Genomic DNA, 13,531 nt, shown 5'->3' with positions numbered 1-13,531 from the left:
GAGGGGGAGAAATGGACAAGAAAAAAGACAGCAGGGAAACAAAGAGATGGACTTATGGAGTGGCAATAAAAGGAAGAAGAGTATTGTGAGTAGTGACTTAAGAGAGAGACAGAGAAAGAAGGGGTGGGGGGGTTTGGGGGGGTGGGGGGTGGGGGTGATTAAGAGCGAGACTTCGAGAGAGGACAATGCGAGCGAACGCGAAGAGAGACACAGAGAGGGGAAAGGCTTATGAGCGAACGCGCCGGGCCGGGGCTCTTGGTGCAATGCAGACGGCATTGCCATGGAAACGAATGGAGGGAAAGCGCAGACGAGGAGGAGGGGATTAAATAGGAAGGAAGAGATCACTGCTTCGCACCACGGGGGGGTGGGGTGGTGGGACGGTGGGAAGGGGTTTGATGAGAGGGGAGGGGCCGGCTGGCAAATGAGTAACAAGTGTGCATATGAAGTTGACTGAATAGCTATTTGATCGTCCAAAAGATGGGTTTGAACTGAAGATGTCCAACTCATGTATTGCTGTATGTGTATATGTTCTTACTGTATCACTGTTTCACCCAAATGCACAGTCCACGGTTTCATAATTCAGCCTCATGTTCCTACATGTACACTCAATCGACCCTTATGAAATGTCATACGCAGATTGTAACCTTATCATGCTTATAATAACTTTAAACAGTGAAATTCCTGGATCCCAGGCCTGCATGTTTCAGTTATGAAACAGCTGCAACCAGGACAGCAATAGAGTTAGGATTACTATTACAGTGACAGTGTTAGTGCAGGCATTAGTATGAAGTTTGGGTAAAATTTTGCCTTGATAAATTAATAAAAAAAAGTGATAGGGGATGAGGCTGTCGCCATGGCGCCAGTTGTCTCAGGTGGCATTGTCTGGGTCCATATCCGAGGGCGGGGGTTGTCATGGCAGCAGGAGTGCATGGAGTTTGTCTGGGTGTGATGTTGCACACACACACACACACACACACACACACACACACACACACGCATGCATGCGCATGTACAGACACAGAGACCCACACACACACACACACACATTGTCTGTTGGAAATATTCTTGACTGCAGGATTATAAATAGAAGGCAGCAGAAGCAGCACCCCTCTCCTCATCTACCAAGCCCATGGGACCCCATCATTCTCAACTGCCTCTCCACCCAACACTCATTTCTACCATCCTTTCTTTTCCCATCTCTCCCTCTTTCCCTCTCTCTCTCTTTCTGTCTCTCCTCTGTCACTCTCTGTTTTCACTATCACTCTATCAAAGCCCTCTGTCCTCTTGTGAAACCCCCTCCCTATCGCATCAAGTGTCTTTGTTTGCTATCTGTTTATCTCCATAGTGATGGCGATGATGCGGGGTGTCTGTGGTTGTCATGGTGATGAGATGGGCACGGTGAGGATGCTTAATGAGCTTGGAGTTGTTCAGGCTAATGAAGTGGGACGGCTGTACCTGGGTGTGCGCTTTACTGGCAACAACGAGCAACTGCTTGTTAAAGTCTCCTCCGGTGACTTCACTGCACCATTTAAATATCTGAGCTCCTCTCAAAAAGTGATGTATGACTTTCTACAGCAGCCACAACTGCACTATAATGAACCACGCTGGAGTAGCACTGCAACAGGGAAGGTTGATGGAGTCAGGGTCGTTACTGCTTTGTAAACCAATGATTTACTTGCAAGGCAATCTTCAAATTAACAAGTTCACTGGGGGGGAACTTAAAGGCGTCCTCTTTAGAAAAGGCTGTCGATGTCTATAAAAGATTTAAGGCAATATTTTCAAGAGACAGATTAAAGCCTTCGTGCAGGATTAGAACATTCTGCCACACCAGAGAGTCCCTGTCAAAAGGAAGTGTCTGAAATTAGTCGTAGACTGGGTTGAGGCTAATGTCTTTATGAAGCCGCTGTCACACACTCGATTACTCTCAGCAGCTCCCTCATCCTCCTGTCTGAGTCAACAGTCATCCTCCAGCCCAGACCACTCACATGCAGACACTCTGTGTGTGTGTGTGTGTGTGTGTGTGTGTGTGTGTGTGTGTGTGTGTGTGTGTGTGTGTGTGTGTGTGTGTGTGAATGTTGTGTGGAGATGCAAATATACAGACACTAGAGCTGTCTAGTCTCACTGTGACACTTGTGTGTGTGTTGGATTTATGTGAAAGTGTCTTTATGTAGCACTGTGTTAAAAAGCATTAGCTCTGGCCATTGGTGGATTTAATATTGGTATATTATGTACAGTGATAGACATCAGAGAAGGAAAATAAGATAAATCTCCCTTTCTCTCTCTCTCTACCCCCCCCCCCCCCCTCGCTACCTGCATCCAGCCTTAAATATTTCATATAAACTCCTAGTTAACAGCTATCCTCCTCCTCTAAACAGCTCTTTACACCTTATCAACAGTGTGTGTGTGTGTGTGTGTGTGTGTGTGTGTGAGAGAGTGAGTGTGTGTGTACCTGAATGTTTTCATGTGTCTTGTGTGTGTGTTTTATGTACATGTGTGTGAGTGTCTGATGTGCCCACCTGGGGAGATGTTAAGTTGCATTGCTTTGATGCCCCTTTGGGCCCAGGGAACTCTGGGGAATATGGGAGGAGTGATAGAGAGGGAGATGAAGAGGGAGGAGGAGTGTGTCAGGTGTGTGTGTGTGTGTGTGTGTGTGTGTGTGTGTGTGTGTGTGTGTGGGTATGACTTAACTCACTTTCAGGGACACAAACCAGACTTAAGACCAGTTAATTGGGGACGGCTCATGCAATTGGGGACAAAAGCCGTGTCCCCAATTGGTAAAAAGCTGATTTTTGGGTCAGTGGTTAAGGTTAGGGTTAGGTAAAGGTTAGGGTTAGGGTTAGGGTTAGGTTAAGGTTAGGGTAAGGGTTAGATTTAGGCAAGTAGTGGTTATGGTTATGGTTAGGGTAAGTGTCCAGGAAATGAATGTAAGTCCATGTAAATACCCCAAAAGTGACATAAGTAATACTGTGTGTGTGTGTGTGTGTGTATGGGAGGGGGTGGGGGTTGTTGGAGGGGAGTGGGGTGCAGGGCCACGCAACCTTACATGGCCCATCCTGACCCAACTCACTGTTCGACTGTGCCCTATACTACTTCAAACTCAGCGTGCCAAGACACACACACACACACACAGACACAGACACAGTGTGTCATTACAGGGGATGATGCCCTGAAAGCTGCTCCGGGGGTTAGCTCGCCAGCTCGCTCCTTTTCTCCTAGCGTCAGCAGAGCTGTAAAGCCTAAATACCTCTCCCTCCACCTCATCCCATCCTCCCGACTTTCCCTCTACCCCGCCACCCACAACATTCCTCACACGGCCAGTGTATGTGTACGTGTGTGTATGTGTGTGTGTGTTTGTGTACTTAGCAAGTCAGGCTTGGCAGGCCTCCTAAATCCTTGCCGCCCCCTACTCATAACAGCCATTGTAAAAGCGGCTTTATGCGTGTGTATCCACATTTTTATCTATTGTGATACCTGAGAAATAGAGAGATTTTCCAGCAGTTCAGGGACGTGAGATTGGCTTCTCACCTGAGCGAACACGCTCCAAAATAAGCGACGGAGAGATGTGTGTTCTTAGGACCGACTCAAACTTCCTCCTCTCTCCCAGTGAGTAGTTGAGCTTCTTCAAAGGCAGCAATCATGTGGATAGTTCTTGTCTTGTACAGACATAAGGAAGTCTGACAGAGACATCCATCCTGTGTCAGGTTCAGGTGTTTCTTATAAACTCAGAAACTAAGACACTCTTTGAATGGGAAGTTATTTAAATCTTCCCTGAGGAAACGTCTACTATCAGATTAACCTGTGTAGGGCAAGATGTATTGTTCCAGTTCTCAGGCATTGCTTCCGATCAGTCATCTCATACCAATTCCTCCTACATGAATGACTTATCATGCAGGCACCGGGCCTATATAATACCTGACTTCCTTATCAGAAAAGCCGATGACTCCCTCCCGGGAAGCCGATTATTGCACTGAGTGGATTATCCTGCTGAAATAAAGGCAATGAACGCTGGAGTTGTGACCTGTGTGTTTTCAGATGGCGGGACGAAGAAGCTTCGCAGCACCATCCGGCGGAGCACGGAGACCGGCATCGCCGTGGAGATGAGGAACCGGGTGACGCGGCAGGGCAGCAAGGAGTCCACCGACGGCAGCACCAACTCCAACAGCTCCGATGGAACGTGAGTATCCAGCCGTCCGGTCATCTGTCCATCCTTCCGTGCTTCCACCTATCAGTTCATCCAGCCGTTCACCCATCCGTCTATATGCGTTTGGCCTTCCATCTCCTTTCCACCCATCTTCTGATCTGTCATCCATCCATCCATTCCTCTATCCATCTGCGTCTTCCCATCTGTCTATCCTTCCACTTTTCATCCATGCTTTGATTGAATGATCGTTCCATCCATCCATTCATCCATCCATCCATCCATCTATATCTGCCTTTTGATTTACATTTCTTTTCAGCAATTTTCATGTGTCCATCCATCATCTCAATTTTATGTTTGCGCTTCCATCTCTCCTGCCATCTTTCCCTCCATTTTTCATTCTATCCTTTCATCCATCCATCCATCCATTAATTCCGTTTCCTCTCTCTGTGTCAGGTTTGTCTTCCCTACCACTCGCCTGGGGCCAGAGAGCCAGTTCAGTGACTTCCTGGACGGACTAGGCCCCGCCCAGATTGTAGGCCGGCAGACACTAGCCACGCCCTCCATGGGTAAGTCAACAAAGACATAGACCGACGACGCCAGTCTTTTCTGCTCAAATCGTTTTGTCTTGTTATGGCACTGTTCTCAGGTGATCACAGTACAAGCTAAGAGGTTTATGTGCATCATCTTGTCTGTGTTTGCTAGCGTTTGATTGCCTGCACTCATGTGGGTACAGAGGATGTTTGGTGGAGATACGAGGAAGAGGTTGTGGATGTGATGGAGGGATGGAGAGGAAATCAGGAGTGGAAGTAGAATCCACTTTTCCCTTCTTAAGCATCTGTCAGACTAATGCTGACAAAACAGCAAATCACTCCGAAATACTCCACAGTTAATGTGACTCATTAGCAACCAGACACACTTAGCTAATTAATGGCGTAATAAAAGAATATGTTAATATTTGTGGACAGGCTCTTGGAAAATCTAATTCAAACTGCTACAGCCATATGCCAACAGAACTGAAATGCTATGTTTGAGATGCACAGCAGCGCCTAAAAATGGAACACAATACTAGTGTTTTCGCTCAGCAAGGATGCCTTTATTCTTGCATGAGATATAAATCTTTCATGCAAAGGTCATTGCTTGTGGAAAACAGAGCAGAACAGAGCAGCGTTTCCAACCGTGCCTGCTTGTGAAAGCAGACTTAAAGCTCTGTGTCGCCCTCTGCTGTTCAACATTGGCACCTGCAATCTCAATGAAACCAAGGTTTCTGTTGGACACCACAAAAACTCAATGGTGGCTAAAGCAGTGATTTGCACCATTAGTAGCTATAGTTACATACAGAGTATTTTGTCATTCTCAATAAATTCCTTCTGACTGAAGATTCCATGGACACTAAATAAATTGATCTGATAAGGTGTGTGTTATAATCAGAATAAACAAGAAGAAGGCTTTAGAGTTTCCTGGAAACTCACTGATGTGACTTAATGTGAGTGAACGAACATGCACAAAAATTATGATGTATTCCAAGAAAAGAAAGTAGTCCATTTACATGGCTATTAGCTGCTAAAATTCTCCTAATGAACAGATTATCAAAGATTTATACCTTCCCCTTTTAAACCAAACAAAAGTTCATTTGGAATGGCTAAGTCTTTTTCATGTGGCTTTTTTATTCTGGTCGGGCTATCATTTAGATAATTAATGTAATATAAGACTTCATGTAAACCCAGCTAATGTGTGAACACATAGAGGTAAACAAGACTTTTCGGATGGTGTGTGTTTTCCCTCCATAGGGGATGTCCATGTGGGCATGTTGGACAGAGGAGGGCAGCTGGAGGTGGAGGTCAACCAGGCCAGAGGGTTGACCCCCAAACCAGGCTCCAAGAACATACCAGGTACCCTCAGCTGACTGTTTGCCTGCTGCTGGGAAAAATTCCGCTTACTCAGCTGGTTCTTTCCATTTGTATGCCCATGTGGGAGGGTCACCGTGTTGTTTTTGTGTTGCACTCTCTGCAGCGACCTACGTTAAGGTGTATGTCCTGGAGAATGGAGTGTGTTTGGCCAAGAAGAAGACCAAAGTAGTGAAGAAGTCTCTGGACCCCACCTACCAGCAGGCTCTGTTGTTTGATGAGAGTCCTCAGGGTAAAGTCCTACAGGTACAGCATTCCTTCCTTCCTTACTTCCTTTGTTCATTCCTTTCTAAATTACTTCATCTTACATTTCTTGCAGAGCGTACTGATGGTATCTAACCAGAGTACCAGTTTAACAATTGCAATGTCTGATTACCTTATTTTTCTTACCCCCCCCCCATCTCTCCTCCAGGTAATAGTGTGGGGGGATTACGGGCGTATGGACCACAAGTGCTTCATGGGAATGGCCCAGATCCTGCTGGAGGACTTGGACCTGTCTGCCACAGTCAGCGGCTGGTACAAGCTGTTCCCTACCTCCTCTCTGGCAGATCCCAGCATCGGACCGCTCACCAGACGCCTCTCCCAGTCATCCCTGGAGAGCGCCACCAGCCCCTCCTGCACCTAGACATACACACCCACACGCACGGGCGCAGACAGAGGCGTGCAGACACGGACACACGTACTGTATATACACAACGACTGTATTTGAAATGCAAAAGACAGGTAGGCATACACACACATACACTCATGCGCACCCGTGCAGGAAGACACACTTGACATATAGGCACAAGTACCTGATCTCATCCGCATCGAATTCACACTCTCACACCAATGCTGCCATATCCTATATTGTACATTTACACCTCGACATCCACATACCCACCCACCGATCAGTCTCTGTAGTTAGGAAAACTCAAATCCAACATTACGTAGATGTAATTTACCAGAACATGTAGCATTTTTCACCCTCGCATCCCAACATGGCTCACTGGGTGCCATACTCTGCATTCCAAGATCCCAGATTTCTGTGGCACGACTCATCCCAGGGCCATCCCGATGCCAGTTTCTAAACTCTCTATGCCAAACTAAGAAAAAAAACTTTATTTTTTAAAACCAAAGCAATTGTTATTGTTATTATTATTACTATAAGTAGTAGTTGAACTAGTATACAATATAAAGTATGGATATGTAGCAGAGTCAATGACTTAGATGTAATGCAAAAAAAGATACATTCTACACACAAGAGCTGAGAATGGTAGGCCAAACACATAAACATACTTGGGTGGCAGGCTTGGATATTCACATAATGGCTATTATGTGAGGTAGCAACACTGCTATTCTATAATTTTCACAGGGCAGAGTTTCTATATAGATATATAAATATATATAGGTAATATACTTATTTGTGTTCATGTACGTATCGGCTGCATTCTGCACGTTTGCTTGCGACCCTTGTAGAGACATTTTAAAGTGCTTAAACCTTTTTATTTTAGCTTGCCTTGAACAGTGTAATAGGAGTATAGCGCTACTTTATTTATTTTGCTATCCGTCCTGAGAAAATAGCACTGCACTGAGTTAGGGAGGAGGAGGGGCTTTGGTGACAGGGAAATCGTTAGCAGCATCATCTGTAGAAGAAGAGAACAATTAGTCGGCCAGCTCACCATTTGCTGATGAACAAATTTCTGATCCTGCCTTCACCTTAGAGTATTGGACTGTCGTACCATGGGGCACTCAGCACAAAGGCGTTCTGGGAAATGTGTCCAGCTCTAGTCTGGGGGGTTCTTGTAGTCCACATCCAGGAGGTGCCGCAGTCTCACTCTCTGTATACCAGCACCTGGACTCTTTCCAACCTCCTGTTGATTTCCTGTTTTGATGTCATCTTTTTTCACACTCTTCCTGATTGATGTGGGAAGTTGGCATGTGTGTCTCTCACAGTGTTTCCACGTCTGGACCGATCGCATCCAGACACACAGCTGGTACCAACCTTTAACCTTTAACCCTACTTTCTCTTAGGTCACTCCTTTGTCAGACTGACTGTAACTAAACCTATCTTGGACAAATGCTGGAAACATGTATTTTGTTCCAGATAGATTTTCCTTTTGATGGCTGACTTAACAGCTGTTTACGTCAGTATGATTTTGCCGGCAGGGTAATTATCGACCTGTTTTACTTGTTTCAGGTGTAAGAGGCATTGTGGGACACTGCAATATGCCGATCCTAAAGCATTCTTTAGCACTCTGGGGCGATAAATCATTTTCTGTCAGGTTTTTTTTCTTTTGTTAAAAATGGCACTTTACTGTAAAATATGTGTTTTGTTTCAATTACAAACCTGCAGTGTTTAACAACTTGTTTATTTTTTTTTATTTGGGCACTGCATCGTGTGAATCATTTCTATTGAATGCCAGCATGAAAATGTATCTAAAGTGTATTTTGAGGTTTGGTGTAAAGGCCCACTAGAACAGCCGAGATTCTATTACCCCATTTAACAGGTCACTTTTACCCTGAGCAATTTCTGCCATTGATTTTGCACTAAAATCTGAACAATCGCAACAGTAATATATTTCTTACAAAAGGGCATGCTTGAAAGAATCAACATAAATCCTGTACAGCATAAAACTATTCATAAACTTGATAAATTACTATGTAGGAATTAAGAATAGATAAATTTCAATCACATGAAAATCCCTTAAAGACAATAGTCTCACCATAAGGCAAAACATTTAGGGTATCATTTGTGTTTGGTAGATAAAAATACTATAAATGCTTATAATTTTCGGTTTTTCTTTTCAGAGGATTTTTTACCTCTTAAAATGAGCAACACCACTGAGTTTTATTTGAACAAATGTATGTATCTGCATTTGAAAACATAAAAGGTAAGAATGACCTGTTGGCTGTTCTAGTTTAATGTACAATGGTTGAGTCTACATTGACAGCAGAGGAGTAGCAGGGCAACTGAGCTACTGATGTTTACTGTTTTTTTTAAGATGAAGATTTTTATCTTTCTCTCCAGTAGCTATTTTTGAACTGTTGTGAAGCTGCCTGTCTTGAGACCAACACCAAACCTATATGGATAAAGACACTAAAGATAAAGACGATCATGTTTCATCCTCAACACATTTTAGTGGTGTTAGGAGAGTTGACAGTCTTAAAGCTACAGGCTATTAAAAGCTTGTGTTCATTTATGAGCTCACAATTTGTTTTTATCACCGCCATATGTTCAGACGACTGCTGAGATGTTCTTTGAACTGTATCGTTTATTCCTGTCTTCATCATTCTGCGAAAAGGGAAAATCCAAGGCATTTTGTCTTCTCAGCGCCTCAGACCAGCAGAATTCACATTTCAACGCTCTTTGAACTTTGGAAAAAGGGATCATTCTTGAATTTTTGGGAGGAGGATGATGGTCAGTTTCGACCTTCCTTTTGGCTGGTTCCTCTCCCAAAGCAAGTACACCACCCACCCCACCCACCTCCACTCCACATACCCCTTTACCCCCCCAGTCCCACCATGTGTACAGCCCTTCCAGAGGAACCATGGGGGGTAAGTTTCGGAGCAATTCCTCGCTGGATCTGTAATCGTATGTTCATGTATATGAAGTAATTTTATGTACCTTATTGATTTGTATCTATCTATTTTTGTGGACAGCTGGCATGATGTAAAAATAAGGACTTATATTCTTGGTATTTGCACACGTTCTCTTCAATGCGCGCCTTTTGTGATTGCTAGGAGGCAAAAAAAAAGCTTGGTTGAAAGGGGAGAGAAATTAAATGGAAAGAAGATTTATTCAAAAGACACTTAAATTTCTAGAACTGTATAACTTAGAGCAAAAACATCCCTGTTCACTGCTGAATGTTTAGTCCTTGGTAAACTCTATAAAATTACTATTGATATTTTTCCATGTGATTTCCAATGTTTTGGAACTTGTATGAGATTGTATGTGTCCCTTTGCTGTATATTAAGTAGCTACATGATGTTAACCAAGTTGTGATGATTGAAAAAGAGGGAAAGAGAGAATGCACAGAGATGTATGAGTATCCCAATGAGAAGCTTTCTTCATGGGGGGCAGATAGCATTTGCCAAATTTATCCAAATCCTTCTTTAATTCCTGGAACTAAAAGGAAAGCTGGTAATGTTGAAATATTGCCTTTCTTTAAATTGTAGCGTGGGTGTGGTTTCTATGTCTTTTAATGAGGTGTATTTATTGAACTGCGTGATGAATATTGAGTCGCAGGTCAGCAAGACGTGAGTGAGAGAGATATAAATATGTAGATATTTATTATAGAGCCACTTGTAAACTCAAGTTGTGGACCACAGCAAAGAGCTCTGTTTGAGAATTTAAGGATCAGGGTATTAGAACATGAACATTCACATTCACACACTCTTTCTCTAGTCTGGTACTCTCATGGTGTTTACATTAGAAAAGAAAAAAAATGTAGTATCACATTATTGACATGCATTGGCTCACACGGATCGCACGGTTGTTTTATTTCTCTGGACACAGACTCTGACCTGTTAAAATGAGCTGTAGAAATGATAATGAAGCTGATAAAGGACAGGTGAAGCCTCATAAGTAGGAGGGTTAGCGAAGCCGGATGAGAGCAGGCTTGAGCGAGAGTTAGGTCGTCCGTCCGATCCAGAGAGTCTTTAGGGGAACCATGAGTTCGCGGAGCTGGGTGATGCTCAGACGTCCTGGTGAAAGGATGAGCCTATAGCACACACCCTGATGAGCAGGGAGATGGATGGAAGCAGATAGATAAATAGATTGATTCATCAATATGTCGATGGGCAGATGCTTGGGAATAGATTACTGACACATCTGGAAATAGCATGGTGGATGTAGAGCATGGTGACAGTGTATGTTTGGATTTTGTGAGAGAGGTGATATTGGCTTGAGATGACAGAAGTTAGACAGAAACTTACAATCAGAGAGAGAGAGAGAACAATATATTCTCTGCTCCTGAATTGACATGTGACAGAAGGTTTTGTTCAGAAAGCCAGGTCCTTCTGTATGTCCACATGCAGTTTTAGACGCCAGAGCTCAGCTAGGTTTTGAATGTATAGGCTGTCCTCAAGCACTGAGATGTCTCTGTAGTTGTAGGTTATAGAAATGCTTGTATAAGACATTCCCATTGGTCTGATTGCTTGGAATGTAACCCCCGCCCGTAAGCTTGCGCCCCCCGTAAAAATCGACATTGAGCATTCTCAAACTCATTTTTATCGTGCAAAACTTCTTAACTATTTTATAATGTATCTTAAATCAAAACTAAATCGTCTTGAGCGCTATGTTGAAAATGTATTTTATTTTTGTAAGGAGAAGGGACGATTTATTTAGAGAAGAAGTGCGGAGTAGGATGGAGAGGCGGAGGGATATCTGCCTTTACATTCTTGTGAAAATGAGGGCTTGTTCAGTTTACAATGGCCTTATTTTGTGTAGGAGACGTTGCTTCACTATTGTAGCACACAACTGAAAGTTTTGACAAATGTATTTTGCTTGAAATATTGTACCGAAGTTATATATGTGTATATGTATAGTTTTATGAATGTATTTCTTAACCCTTACACCAGAACTGAGTGTAATTTTTTTGTCATTTGTTTGCTACTGTCTCCTTTCCAGGGGTTTTCGCCTGCGTTGGTTCAGGCTGGCCCCACTTTTACTGTACTGTACCTGTCTTATTCTTTGTGTATCCATTTAAAAGAACAGCTCTGTGGGTTAGGGTTGAAAAAAAAAAGCATGAATTCTATCTGGCGAAATGTATTTGATTTATTTAAATCGCCATGATGGGTTTCAAAGAGATGATTACTGCCCCCCAACCCAACCCCAACCCCAACCCCGACCCCCCACCGCACCACTTAACTTGTCAATTTATCTATCAAGCTGATGGAATTGTAATGATTTTTGTACTTTGAGCCAGAAAATGTTTGCCGCATGGTTACTCTGATGATTCTCTTGTATTTAATCTTCATGATGGTATGATTATGATAATGATAATGATTATAATGACGATGACGAGCGGCAGTGATGATGATGTAGTCGATTAGAAGTACACTCAATACCATATCAATGGCAATTCATTGAGATGGAGTAGAAGAAGAAGAGTTGTGAACAATGCTGTATCTTAAAGTAGCATGGACTTAGCCTTCCATTTTCTGAAACAGTTCTTCTGGCAATAACCACTGGCTGTAGCCTCTGATGTTGCTGGGGCCTTTCCACTTTGCCCCAGCCTCTTTCTCACTCTTTAGAGATGGAGGTGTGGATAAGATATATATAACAGGTCAAATCACATTTTCAGGCACCTGAGTTCTTAAGCAATTTAGACTCAACAAAGCATGCAATGCATTGTGAATAACTGCTATTTTATGATAGCCCCCGTACTTTCCATGAGCAGCAAATTTTCGTTTGTAAACATTGTTTGTCTTTTTTTTTTTTTTACTTTTGTTTCTTTCTGAAGAAGCATGCAGTCTGTGTATCGGCTCGCCAATGTAGCAGCTGTCAACAAACAAAGCGACCAGTGTCTTTTGTTTTGTTACCCCCTGAGCTGATGGGCAAATTGGAGTCCCACTGCTGCCTGTTTGTCATCATCCATGTCTATAAATGTCTAAATCACAGCACAAGTTCCTGAGTAGCCATTCTGTCCTTTAACTGTCTGCCAGACAATATTAAGGCCACAGTAGCTCCCCTCTCCTCTCTTAAGACAACCTGCATCTTATCAAGCCCAGCAAGGCACAAACCCTCCATCTATACAGCCTGAATCTGGACCGAAGGCCTAACTAAGAACCTTCGGACAGTGTTGATTAAATATTGTGGACTAGAGTGACATTCCCAAACACACACATACTAGGAGTAGATTGATGCCTGGGCATTAGATGTAAAGGCTGATTAAAAGTGTGGTTAAGTGTGGCTGATTAAGTGTGGTTTTAATCAACACATTGACTGATCTGGAAAAGCATATAGGTTTTAATGCAGCTGGTGAAATTAGCAACACTGGAAAAACATTTGCCTTGGACCCGGTTGAGTTTGCTGGTGTTGGTAGATGAGTGGTTGTCTTTTCTAACTGGCCTTACCTTTCCACCAAGGAGTGTTCACAGAGTACGTTTTAAAGGGCAAAGCATTGCAGGACATCTGATGAAAGGATGTGGTTTATGGCGAAGAAGAAAGGGAGCTGTAATTTTATACCTGTGCTTTGTAAATGTTTTCTATGTGCAGTATTTGATAATGTAAAACTGGTATTTTTGTGGTTTGTACGCTGCAGAATTGATTACTTAAGGTGCACGTAGTTTTGTAAGAAAATAGAACCAAACTGAGGAAAAAAAAGAGAAAATTTCAGATTCAGAAGCCTGTATTTGCATGCCCTTTGACATCTGGACGCAAAGTCAATAAAGTTTATTTGAATCACTAACATTTCTCTTGTGTTTTTTGTAAACAGCTAATGTATCTTAACAATGGACACATGAATGGTTATCAACATAAAATCAATACGAGGTATAGAAT

General features: G+C 43.0%; 1 protein-coding gene across 1 annotated transcript in view; it reads left to right on the top strand.

Moving 5' to 3' along the window:
* Window positions 1–6,670, top strand: part of rims3 (regulating synaptic membrane exocytosis 3) — a 31,616-nt gene extending 24,946 nt beyond the window's left edge. The window contains exons 3-7 of the mRNA XM_071527826.1: window positions 4,033–4,174; window positions 4,595–4,707; window positions 5,929–6,030; window positions 6,152–6,291; window positions 6,458–6,670. Coding sequence (XP_071383927.1) covers window positions 4,033–4,174; window positions 4,595–4,707; window positions 5,929–6,030; window positions 6,152–6,291; window positions 6,458–6,670 — 710 coding nt within the window. The remainder of the gene's footprint in view (window positions 1–4,032; window positions 4,175–4,594; window positions 4,708–5,928; window positions 6,031–6,151; window positions 6,292–6,457) is intronic.
* The last annotated feature ends 6,861 nt before the right edge of the window (window positions 6,671–13,531 follow it).

The sequence above is a fragment of the Centroberyx affinis genome, unplaced genomic scaffold (genome assembly GCF_046629955.1).
Source record: "Centroberyx affinis isolate AG114_WGS23_722 - 3 ecotype Tasmania unplaced genomic scaffold, CSIRO-AGI_Caff_v1 ptg001577l_1, whole genome shotgun sequence".
NCBI classification, from domain to species: domain Eukaryota; kingdom Metazoa; phylum Chordata; class Actinopteri; order Beryciformes; family Berycidae; genus Centroberyx; species Centroberyx affinis.
Note: the sequence above shows the minus strand (reverse complement) of the source record. Positions and strands in the feature narration are given on the sequence as shown.